Source organism: Diadema antillarum, unplaced genomic scaffold (assembly GCF_040938485.1).
Source record: "Diadema antillarum isolate AM-2024a unplaced genomic scaffold, OU_Dant_1.0 seq00000069_RagTag, whole genome shotgun sequence".
NCBI classification, from domain to species: domain Eukaryota; kingdom Metazoa; phylum Echinodermata; class Echinoidea; order Diadematoida; family Diadematidae; genus Diadema; species Diadema antillarum.
Window position 1 is genome coordinate 3,085,852 of NW_027271168.1, and position 12,770 is coordinate 3,098,621.

The 12,770-nt window shown below is 40.5% G+C and overlaps 1 protein-coding gene across 1 annotated transcript; it reads right to left on the minus strand.

Annotated features, from left to right (window-relative positions):
* Positions 1-11,085, minus strand: LOC139725950 (protein KTI12 homolog). Its single transcript, XM_071637032.1, has 9 exons — positions 10,935-11,085; positions 9,221-9,272; positions 7,983-8,035; positions 7,086-7,141; positions 6,539-6,618; positions 4,153-4,312; positions 3,688-3,750; positions 1,784-1,852; positions 1-241 (listed from the first exon to the last, which is right to left on the minus strand). Exons 1-9 carry the CDS (start codon positions 11,083-11,085, stop codon positions 98-100), a joined length of 828 nt encoding a protein of 275 aa, XP_071493133.1. The 3' UTR covers positions 1-97.
* Positions 11,086-12,770: the final 1,685 nt, after the last annotated feature.

Consider the following 12,770-nt stretch of genomic DNA (forward strand, 5'->3'; position numbering starts at 1 on the left):
AGCTTCTTGCATACACAACATGAAGTTTCATACCATATACTTTGTGCTCAACTGCAATAAATAGTCATAAAGTATCTAGCTACAGCTTTGCTAGGTCTCATTTTATACTATTGTTGATGTACTGAACAAACATGTTGGCCAGTAGGGAGATGTCCTCGACGGGGTGAAGCTTGGTGTACGATATAAACTGTCGTCGTAGCCGCTGCAGCTCGGCATTGTTGATGGTCCTGGCTAGATGAACGTTATGAAAAGGGTTAAGGATGTAACACCACTGCAAGGGTTGTAGTTTATCACAAATCTCTAGTAAAGGATGATTAAGAAACATACATACAGAGACTCCAACTCTCCCGTTTTCGACGAGAGATCTCCCGCCGAAAGCCCATTTTTGCAAAATCTCCCGTTCTCCCGCTTGAGATTTGATTTCTCCCGCCCTGGCTCTGTGTCTCCCGGTGGAAAGGATTTCTTACTTATTGCTATTGTATGTTGAAAAAATAAGCCTTAGATAGCACCAGAGAACATCTAGAACCCTAGGAACTTTGTGCTTCGCACACATCAACTTGGAGTCTCCCGTTTGCTACGAGTTTTGGGCGGGAGAATCTCCAGATCAGAAGGTGATTGGGGTTGGAGTCTCTGTACATACAGGGCACTCCATTTACGAGGAGTATGGTTACAACAAAATTTTGTGGGAATGAAGTAAAAATCAAAGTCCCAATGTTATTACCACTAATGTCTAGGGGGCAAAATTCCCCTCATTTATAAAAAAATTACTGATACAGCTGTATAGAGAAAGAAAACTACCTGTCCTGAGGGACTTTGTTGAAATGAGAGTTGTCTGTACATGGGAACCTCGTTATAATGAGCTGCTGAGGACTACTGAACTTTTCTCGTTATATCAGGGTCCCGTTGCATAAAAGTTTTTTAGCAACCTTAAAAAATTCAGATTGGGATTTGCCCAACCTGAATTTTTTAAGGTTGCTAACATAAGAATGTAAAATCCGTTGCATAAAAACTCTGGTTGGGAGCTTCCAACCGGAATTTTGTGATTTCAACCGCAAAAAAATCCGGTTGGAGTTTTATGCAATGGGCCCCAGGTACTTGTTATGAGGGATAAAAACAAAAGAATACACAAGGAATGGGACCTGAAACATGACCTTGTTACATCAAGTATCTTGTTATATCCAACCTTGTTTTAACATCGTTCCACCGTATGATGTGGTTCCATTCCATTCTCAACCTTGTGCAAAGATAGTTGGAAAAAACACATTATGGAGGTAATGTGTTGGGTACGTAGGGGATTTGCATGACATAAAGGTGACCCAGCCCTCAGTACAAGGATGCAGACAAATGAAAAAAGAAGAAGAAGTTGGGGTTATATAGGCAGAAAGGGAAAGTGTTTTACAACGTACAGTTGTAGATAGAAAGACGGACAAAAAGACATTGGACAAACCACTGGTATGCATGTACATGCATAAACCCATTCTTTATATATAGTCCATCTATATCCATCCATTCATACATACATGTACAATATACACGTACATGGATACATACACATATTACATTCGTACATACATTTGTACGTTAGTAATATACATGTACACACATTCAAACATACAGTAATATATACATGTAATGCAGTACTGACCTGAAATTTGTGGGCCCTCTCATAAAATCCATAAAACAGTTATTCACTGCAATTACAAACATCAACACAAATCTCTGATACTAGAAAAATAAGATAACATAAGATTCCTAGTGAGGTATTTGAAATGTTAAAGGATATTCGGTCCTTTGCCCCAGGTATAGCAACCTCATCTCCAGGAACACTTGTCTTCTGTGCAGCCACAAGAGTCTATGGAAGAAAGTAATGCAATTGAACACACCATAATCATCCACTGTTATACAAAATCATGCCAGTATCTGTAAAACAGTCTAAAGTACTCAATGAATATATGAAAACAAGTCCCATTCATTCTCCATATTCATTTCACCAAATTCTAGAACACGTCAAATATTCCAACAAGAATTGATTCAGATGGTCACTGACAATGACTTGTCGGGAAATTGAATCACCCATTTCTGTAATGTTTTCCTTTTTTGCTCGCACTGAGTAACCATCAAGTAACTGTCCAGATGACAAAGTGTCTGCCACCAACGGAGAAAGACCATCAAAACTCCATGCTTTGAGGGTATTCTGCTGATAAAATAATGTGTTTCATTAGAGAACATCTGCTCCTCTGTTGGCATTGACTTGAAAGTGATGTTCAGTGATATACAGAGACTCTAACTCTCCCGTTTTCAACAGGAGATCTCCCACCGAAAACCCATTTTTGCAAAATATCCCATTCTCCCGCTTGAGATTTAATTTTTCCTGCCCTGGCTCTGTGTATCCCGTTGGAAAGGATTTCTTACTTATTGATATCGTATGTTAAAAAAATAAGCCTTAGATAGCACCAGAGAGCATCTAGTACCCTAGGAACTTCGCACTTCGCACACATCAACTTGGAGTCTCCCGTTTGCTAGGGGTTTCAGGCGGGAGAATCTCCAGATCAGAAGGTGCTTGGGGTTGGAGTCTCTGGATATAGTGCTACTCCCTAAAATGGAACTTTTAGTGACTGTCCAGGGCGTGAGAGACCGACATGCAAGTACATTTTTAAGGAGACTTGTAATGATACAGGAGACTTTTTATTTTGCTTCCTCACAAGAGAAAGGGCAGAAAAGTGTTCATCCCAGTCCTCAGGTATTGCTCCCACCCCCATGCGCTGAGAACTCCATACCCACAGGCTGGTCACCAATGCCTCCAGCAACCCGAACAACCTCCACGACGTAGTTGAGGGCTCTCTATCTCTGGGTCAGCATCAGCGACTGAAGTCTCGCCGCCCTTTCTCTCACCATGCAGTCGCAACGCTGAGGGGATCAGACTTCAACATCTGCCAGGTATGGAGAGCCAGCTGGCAAGACACCCAACGACCTGCCCAACTCGTTGTCACGCCCAATACATCTGCCCCCCCCGGTGCGAACCTCCCAAGGAGGGAGTGGGTGTCATTAAATCAGATTTGAACGGGAATTGGGCCTTTCAACGCAGCCATGCATCGGTGGGGGCTATGCCCGCCAGCAGCCTGCCAGTGTGGTGCACCAGAACAGACTGCTCAACACATTTTGAATGAGTGCCCTGATCACCGACCACCCGACAACATGAACCTCACACAACCTACTCCTGAGACTGCAACTTGGCTAGAACAACTGAGAGACGTTACCTAGCTGCCACTGCCTCATACGCAAGAAGAAGAAAAACCCTGGTGAACAAATAACTACCAGATGCTGTTCTCACGGCATCTGGTCAGGCTAGACTATCAATATTTTCCGTCACCAGCTACAGACTGCCTCGAAGTTTTGTTACAGTCTAATACATGCCGCCATGTTTTGTTGTGTTTGCCCCATTTTATTAGAACATACAAGATTTCTCATGAGCACCAAGACTGGCATGGCACATTTTCGACAGTTTAAAAATCTGACATGGCATCCACGGCAATCATGGCCTGTCGTGTTTGCCTATCCCGTCTCACTGCATTGTCTCATGTCCATCTTGTTCTGTCCACAGTGGCCTGAAACATGACTGCCGTGGCTGGTGGGAACATGGTGTAATTGCAACATAAGCTTCTGGAGATAAAAGAGCTTAAATCTTACCGTCACTGCCTCCTGCGTCCTCTTGTCGAGTTCATAGAGGAAGTTGGTAGCCGACAGCGGTTGCTGCAATAAAAGGCAAGACAGCAAAGTGTTTTTGAAACAAAATTGGCATTCATATGCAGCATTTTAATCCCTTCCCGGGATATCATATCTCCATTGAGAGGGCTCTTAGTTCCTCCATATTGCTCCATTTTATTTCATAGCTTTCAATACAATTTTATCTTTGGGATAATACTTTCTTAACCCATTGAGGACGAGTTGACTTTGCCATAACACTCATTTCCCATTGACACCTGCCCAGGTATGCTTGAGACTCGTCTTCAACTGGTTAATGACCAATGAAGAAAAGCAAGTCATCGCATCGACATGAAGCATATTGACTGGCAAACAAAGCATGATAATAGTTCATGACTGTGTGTTCTAATTACCACACAGAATATTGTTTTCCAATGGATGTATACTCACTGAAACTGTGGATAGATTTGGGGGAGGGGCCTTTCTGTGGAAGAGTGCGTCACATATTGCAGAGCAAGGGAGCTCATCTGTCGGCAAGACTGTGAAGAGTGGGGAGTCCCATCGATTTTTGGACTCCGGAGGTTCAAATCTCATTACCAGGGCATCTAATCTAAGAGATAAAAACCAGAATGAACATAATTATAATAACACCATTGCCAGGAATAGACCAGCCTATACAGAAAGGTGAAATTAAAGGACAAGTTCACCTTCATAAACATAAGGATTGAGAGAATGTAGCAATATTAGTAGAACACATCATTGAAAGTTTGAGGAAAATCAGACAATCCGTTCAAAAGTTATGAATTTTTGAAGTTTTTGTGCAGTACCCGCTGGATGAGAAGACTACTGCTATGTATGAATAACTTAGATGTCACATGCGTACAACAATATAAGGAAAATATAAAGAGAATTTCACAAAATTCCATCTTTTGAAAAAAGTACACATTCCCCTGACTCCTTACCGACACATGTTATGGGTAATATTATTCCCCCTGCCTTTAGAAAGAGGCAAGTCAAGTGCTCTTTTATTATGCGAAAAAAGTGAAAATATGTTGAATTTCCTTTTACATTTTCTTTATACTGTTGTACGCATATGACTCACAAGCTGTCGTAGTCTCCTCATCCAGCGGTTCCAACACAAAAATTTTAAAAATTCATAACTTTTGCATCGATTGTCCAATTTTCCTCAAACTTTCACTGATGTGTTCTACTAATATTGTTGCATTTTCTCAATCCTTATGTTTATGAAGGTGAACTTGTCCTTTAATCTATTATACAGGCTTTTTTATTACCCGGACAGTCAATGCATTTAACTGGGTTTACGAGATGTACTGCACTTTCTCCAGTGTGCTACTGTACTGTATATGAAATACAGCCCTTGCATGTGTGTTAACTGTTTTTGGAAAAAGAGAAAGAAACCTTTAGGGGTTATTCAATTATAAACAGATGCAGATATTAATCTAAATCTCATCAGCAGATGCAGCATTGAGCAAGAAGAGTTAAACATTTCACAGAGACTCCAACTCTCCCGCTTTCGACGGGAGATCTCCCGCTGAAAGCCCATTTTTTCAAAATCTCCTGTTCTCCCGCTTGAGATTTAATTTCTCTCGCTTGAAATGACTTCTTACTTAGTGTCATCGTAGGTTGAAAAAAAAACCTTAGATAACATGAAATACATGTAGCATCTAGAACCCTAGAGCTGGACCCCGCCACAAGAAATTTCGCGCTTCGCGCACATCAAGTTCCAGTCTCCCGTTTGCTAGGGGTTTCAGGCGGTAGAATCTCCAGATATGAAGGTGCTTGGGGTTGGAGTCTCTGATTTCATAGGTCACAACCTTGTAAAAAGTTAGCAGCATTGATGTAACTTAAAGGTATTACCCCACATTTGCAAACCCACGAAAATCAAAACTGCATAAAACAGGTCCAATATGACTTCAAGTTCAAGTTATAACAGTAACATACCTCACCTGTTGCTCTTTGTCTATACCATTCGATAAAAGAGAGAAAATCATCGTTTTAAAATCAATTTTCAAACCGGGTCAACCCGACCCAAAATCGAATTACGAGCGCGGGCTAGCTACGTACATGTAACTTACACATGTATCGCATGCATGTAGTGCGTACGTGGACCGGAGCTAGCGAGCGTTATACGCATGCATACGGTGCATTTTCATTTATTCTTATGAAAGTAATAGACTAATTGGAACGAAATTTTGCACAGGTGTTACTGCAATCATACCCAAACTCCATGCTAACTATGAGACCAATTGCTGCAGGTTTACAAATGTGGGCTAATACCTTTAACCTGTTGAGGACAGGCTGATTTTGCTACAACACAAATTTCCCACAGACCCCTGCCCGAGTATACTTGGGACTTGTCCTCAATGGGTTAATCACAGTCTTTCCCATCTCATCAAGTGAACACTTTGACTCAAATCTCAACAAACACTGTATAGTAATTTAGCTACGCTACACTCAAAACAGAGACAATATAAACAGTTTCAAATACAGCATACTAACTCTGCCTAACCCTCACTCTGCCAGCATTATAGACTGGACTGAAATAAGTCCAAAAAACAATTATTCCGTAAATAAGAATCCTGCCTCTTTGTTTCAAGATTTTGTGGCTTCAGTCACTGATGAACAGTTGCTCTGCATTCAGAAGAAAAGAACACTTCACGCTAATACATAAAGAGCATACTTGTACATTATAATCCTCAATTCTGCCACTTCAAAGACAGCAAAACAAGCTGTCTGGATACAGTTGCCGCTAATTTCATTCGTCAAATTAAACAAGTACCCATGCTCTAGAGAAGTAAAGAGTGATTAGTCTTACATCTCTTGGGAATATTTCTCTTCCTCGGGTCTCCTTCCATTCCAGTCTGACGTCATCTCCGCTGGAGTGTTGCAGAAAATCTGCCAGCACATTGTAAAAGTGCAATTACACAGGTTACACCCCCAAACAATGAAAATTTGGATCTCTTACACACCTGGAAGTATAAAATTGACTCAAACTCAAATAATTACTGACATTAAGGTAAAACCGGAAGGTCCCTTAAATATGTACAACTGGTATTTACCATGTAACCCACATTTTTTCCTTTTAATCCTTATTCCCTCTGACATTAAAAGGATAATGCCTTTGACAAACAACAATGATATAAGTTAATAAGTCAATTTTGTTGCCCTCCTAGTCATTCTCTCATACAAGCAGAAGTTTCTATGGAAATATTATGAGTATGCACACGATAGCCACTTTCCTGTTAGTATTAAAAGTAGTAGGTCTTCTGAAATATACTTTTAATTGAGAAATACATTACACTTTCTCTACATGAGAAAATTTCTCATAAAAGTTATCATGAAATATTCTGTTGGATACTCACGACACAGTGTGGCGTTTGTGATGACTTGACAGCACAGTAGAGTTCATATCTGAAACCTGAAGAGAGGATGGATGGATAGAGAGATAGAAGGATGAACAAATGGATGTAATGATGGATGGACAGACTGATGGACACGCGAATTGGCAAATGAATAGATTGTATAAGAGGCAACACAAGGTAAAAGGATATTTCCAGATCTTCGTCTGTTAAACACGACACATTCGCGGCATGAAAATTTCGCGAATTGGAGCCGACGACCTTTCTCGCTGCATGAAATTTTGGCGAATTGCCATTGAGGTTAAACATCCAATGCATATTGTGTAGGCAAGAACTTTCGCATGCATTTTAATTTCGTGAATGTCGGCACTCGCGAAAATCATGAAACTAAAATGCACGCGAACATGCCTTGTTTTACAGTATGTAACAAAAGGAGGTCACTACCATCACTGAACAAGTCTACAAAGATCTTTCAAAGATTTTGTTCTCAGTCATGAATGGATCCGGTAAATTTGTAAATACAGCATCCCATACATTATTCATTTCACCCTGTGTACCAAAAAACAGCTTGATTTCTAATCAATTTGCATAATCATTATAGAAAATGGGCACAGGCATTTCTTGAAGTATTCCAGTTGCTATTGTGAGCTAAGATCATCACAAATCAATCTAAAGAACTGAAGATGGCAATCCAGTTGCACAATCTATAGAAAGCAACAGCAAGATTCACAAAATTAAAAGACATGACATGATTACGTGGGGACCCAGGGTTAGAGTAGCTTGAAATGTAGCTTCAGGTTTTGTTTTATTTTTCTGTTTCATGCTAGTCAATATGTCTATCGTACATTCTTAATCAAGTCTTTCTTTCTACAAAATATCCATATTTGTAATATTGCTTACCTTTGATATAGTTCAGGGAGTCAAGCATGACAACATCTTCTTTTGAGAGTAATCTGAAATAAGAGCAAATGTTCTTTTTCAGGGCAGTGATAGAAATATATTCTCTGCACGTCACATAGGGCACTGAATGAAAAATAATTTCAAGATATATTTGCCAAATTGTTAAAGGGATGATACAGTTTTGGTTGAAATGGGGATTCAGATTTTAAACCTTTTGCCACATAATTAGAAACCACTTAGGAAATATGAAAAGAGTATACAATTTCAAGAGGTATTCAACGTTTATTTGATGAAAATAGGCTTTAAAATGGCTGAGATATCCCAAAAGAAAGTAAACCAAAGTGCTACTAATAAAATATGGGTCCTGCCTTTCATTAGGACATTTCTGTTTCTGAAATCTTAGCCATTTCTAAACCAATTTTTATCAAATAAACTTTGAATATCTCTCAGAATTGTATCATACTCTTTCATATTTTAAAAGAGGTTTCTCATTATCTCAAAAAAAAAAGAGAGTTGGAAACCCGAAACTACTTCTCAAAGAAAACCAAACTATCTATTTAACACATCACATAATAATTGATATTGTCATCACATAAAAAACTCAGATTTTGATTAATCAATGTTGTCATTTAAGTCCAAATAAAAGAAATACTGTGTTTCTGTGTCCTTCAGCATACTCAACCAAGAAATGCACAAAATCTCTTTTGTCCATGGCACTGGCAGTCGGGTTTACAAGATTTTAAACTCACTACACTGGATAACTTGCCTGGAAATGACTGATCAAGAGAACATCTTATCAAGTTTAAAGGGACTGTACAGCACTGGTTGAGGTGGGGATTCATGTTGTACACATTTCCAAAGTGAGATAATGAGAAACCTCTTTTAAAATATGAAAGAGCATGTTATTCTAAGAACGATTCAACATTTATTTGATTGAAATTGGTTTTCAAATGGCTGAGATATCCAGAAAAGTGATAATAATAAAAGGCGACAGGCCACGCCTTTTATTAGGATCTCTTTGTTTCACCTTGCTTTTGGATATCTCAGCTATTTCAAAACCGATTTTTATCAAATAAATTTTTGACACCCCTTAGAATTGCATGCTCTTCGACATCCAATAGAGTGGTTTCTGAATATCTCGCAAAACGTTAAAAGCTAAATCCTCACCTCAACCATAACTGTACACACCCCTTAATTCTAATTAGTGAAGCTCCAGTATAATGGGTCATAGTGCATACCTTTGAGTAGCAGATTTCAGCTTTCCTCTTGCTTCTTTTTCTTTCTTTGAATCTGCATGGAAGACAACAAACATTAACACAGTTTGGGTGCAACTATGATTTCAGAACAAAATTTCTGGCTTTAGTTCATCAAGTAGATTTATCTAATGTACTACAACCTCTATTCGAACCCCTCTTCAAAGGTTTCAAACAGACATTGGTTGCTCACGAATTTGATCGTGTTGCCACTCCATCATGTATAGTTTGGAGCTGATAAGGGCCTCGGGTATAGAAGGCCTGTACAAGAATCTACAACATTCTTCACAGATGATATGACAGAAGGCCTACTTCTCCCTCGTGAGGCCATGACAGGTGTACTACGCCATCATCTAGAATCCATTCACCAAGGATGTATGGGTATCCAGAATTGAGGTGGTACAGCTGCTTGATTTGTCCTGCAGAGATTCCACTACAGTGTGTCAGGCTTGATCAAACAACTATAAAATTCTGCCTCAATCTTCTCCACAAAACAAAGGAGCTGTAAACACAGATCATCTTTTGACACCCATGCCCTACACTAACATTACACAATACCATCCAAACATGTCCCAATCTATTTTTGCACAAACCCAACACGTTCAGGGTCGCTGGTGCGTTTAGCACGAACCCAACTGTATCAGAACTCTCTTTTTTTTCTCTCTCTCTCTCTCTCTCTCCCCAATGACCGTACTGGCATGGAATACACTCCCTACCAGTACCAACATCGTCATGCCAAGTCATGGCTTCTACATCAAAGAAGCCTGTAAGGTAGTGCCCATACGACTCAGCAAAAGATGCGGCCTTTTCTACTTGCACTTTTGTGTCCTTGTACAGAATGTAAGCACAGCCTGCCTGCACTGCACAGGACGCTTGCTAGTCCCCTCGACACTGCATTCAGAGTGATATTTCGGTTATTGCACTTTTGCAGAAGATTTTTAAATTTACCATCCAGTAAAGGTGAAAATGATTCTAGTAAAGTTATGTTAAAAAAATACATAGAATTTCTCTACATTTATCTATGTTTATCCTCATTCTTTTCACAACTTGCACAAATAAAGTTTAAATGCTACCATGTATCACTACTTGCACTAGCAGAGGCTGATCCAGGAATTCTGTAAAGAAAAAGGGGGGGGGGGGGCGCAAACTATCTGGTGTTACTTCCGGGTTTCATCTATTTTTTTTTTCTTTCTTTTGTTTTAACAACAAATAAAGAGGGGCGTCCGCCCAGTTCGTGCCCCTCTGGATCTGCCACTGCACAAGGAAATAGTGCCAGCAGTTGGACAACAAGAACCAGCGTGCCAGTGTGCTAAACTTAAAGTAATAAAAGCCCCATTCATCATATAAAACATCAAAAAGTCTAATTTTAAGTCATTAAAAACAAAATATACACCAAGTTCTTCAGTTCTAGATCTAGATCTAGACCTAGTGACTAGTGTCTTGACCTAATAGATCAAGTTCAACTTTATGTGCTGCATTCTCACGCACAGGCAAACATAATTTTTCATGAATTGATCAGGTTTTCGAAGCCAGAAGAACTGAATAAAATTTTCGGTGCTTTGTATTATAGTGACCGGTGAAATACTTTATACAGACCAGTCGAAACTCGACTCCTCTGATTAACCGGATCCGGAGCATAGGAAGTATTCAACAGAACTGACACGATAAGCAATTAGCGGGACTACGTAAATTACCGTACCTGCATAAACCGTGTTTTTGTCAATTCCAACATTCTCGTCACTGATAGAATGTACTTTTCTATTGTAACTTGATTCGATAAACGCTTTCAATTCTTCCGCTCGTTTGCTCTTTCCACTGGAGGGAAAGCCACAAAGAAGAACAAGTGGCATGGTAATTTTTTGAGAGAGGTCGATCCCCGATCCGTCTGCTCACACTCACAGTCACAGAATTCAATCATTGCCAGACGCCACCCCCCCCCCCCCCCCCCCCCCGCGAGCGTTTTTTTTTTTTTTTTTTTAAAGACGGCACAGATTGGGGCATGGCGCGTGTGGGAAAAACGTTGGGTTAGGGTTTTTGGTTAGGGTTAGGGTTAGGGTTAGGGTTAGGGTTAGGGTTGGGGTTAGGGTTGGGGTTAGGGTAAAAAAAACACCACCCCCCCCCCCCCCCCCTCGCCTATGCGCGCGCCTCCAGATCGATCTCGGCCCCGCGCGGCCCGGCGCCCCATGCGCCCCCCCACCCCCTTTTACCAACGTGACCAGTTGAGTACCATTCCCTGACCGAAAGGAACAACATGAGGCACCAATACAAAACATTTCCTCCAACCTCTAGCAGGATCAGAACGATAAAACTCAAACTAAGCATGGCCGGCGGAACGGGGAGGGGGGGGGGGGGGGCTCGGCCCACCCCACTTTCTCTTCTTTTTTTTTTATCCCGGTGTGATGTGTGAGGGCGGTAAGGCTTTGTTTTTGCGGTGAATTTGTTTTGTTTTGTTTTGTTTTGTTTGTTTGTTTGTTTTTTGCTGGTCATCAGCTAAAGAAACCCGGAAGTAGAATGAGAAAGATGAGCTGAAGATTTTACTTTGTTTATTTCATTATTTATTTCATTTTTGCTTGTCGGCTGAAGAAACCCAGAAGTGGCACCAGAAGTTGTGCTGAAGGCCTTCTTTTTTCTTTTCTTTTCTTTTTTAAAATGCCCCTCCCCCCCCCCCCCCACTTTCAATTGAAAACGTGGCGCCGGCGGTGCTTAAGTATGAATCAGAAGAATCAAGAGAATCCGTAAAATCAGAAACATCTAAATCACTAATAGAATCAAAAGAAAAGAGACTGATGGGCGAAGGAAGATGCAAGAATAATCAAAAGTAGATGAAGAAGATAAAGAGGAGGAAGAAAAGAAGAAGAAAAAAAAAGAGGAATACAATGTGTGTACTAGGCGATGACTGGCAGATCTGAATGTTCTTCACTGGCGGATCCGGGGATCCGCCCCTGTTTTTTAAGGAGAACATAGCATACTCATATGCTAGTATCAAATATTTTCATAACACACAATTTAGTTGAAGATCTTTTCACATCTTCCACTTGATATGGGGGATCATTGGTTGAGCAAAATATCATATACAGTGGTATATCCCGAAAAATCAACTCGAAAATATACAGCATCTTTATGACATAGAGAATGGGGCGCCACTTGCAACAGTAGGTTTCTTTAATTTTACTCAACATACATGAGCCAGCTACTCACTAACGCAGAACGCTCTCTAGTTAGGCAACACCGATCGATGACTTCCGCACTCTGTAGCCTCCCTGGTTTAGTGTTTACGATTGTACCACATGCATTCCTGATCCTCTGCCAAGATTCGCGCAGTAGTACAGTGTACAGTAGTACTAGTATCTTCGGGGGCATTTCGGGGACAGGGGAACCCCCTGCAGTAGAACGGTCAATTTCCCGCGTATGTGACGTCATTAAGTTCCCGCCAAAGTTGAGTTCCCAAATTCACGTACCTTGTACGTACACATCCGTTATCCACGTACTGCACGCAAATGTATAGCATTTTACATTCACTACGGCGACGTGCCAC

Bases quoted from the DNA above. Each gene is read 5' to 3' on its own strand.
- LOC139725950 (XM_071637032.1), bottom strand. From the start codon at position 11,085: ATGCCACTTGTTCTTCTTTGTGGCTTTCCCTCCAGTGGAAAGAGCAAA. The intron at 6,619-7,085 runs GTGAGTATCCAA...ATGTGCTGGCAG, and splicing joins CACAAACGCCACACTGTGTC to ATTTTCTGCAACACTCCAGC. The intron at 242-1,783 runs ATATCCTTTAAC...CCTTTTCATAAC, and splicing joins TACCTGGGGCAAAGGACCGA to GTTCATCTAGCCAGGACCAT.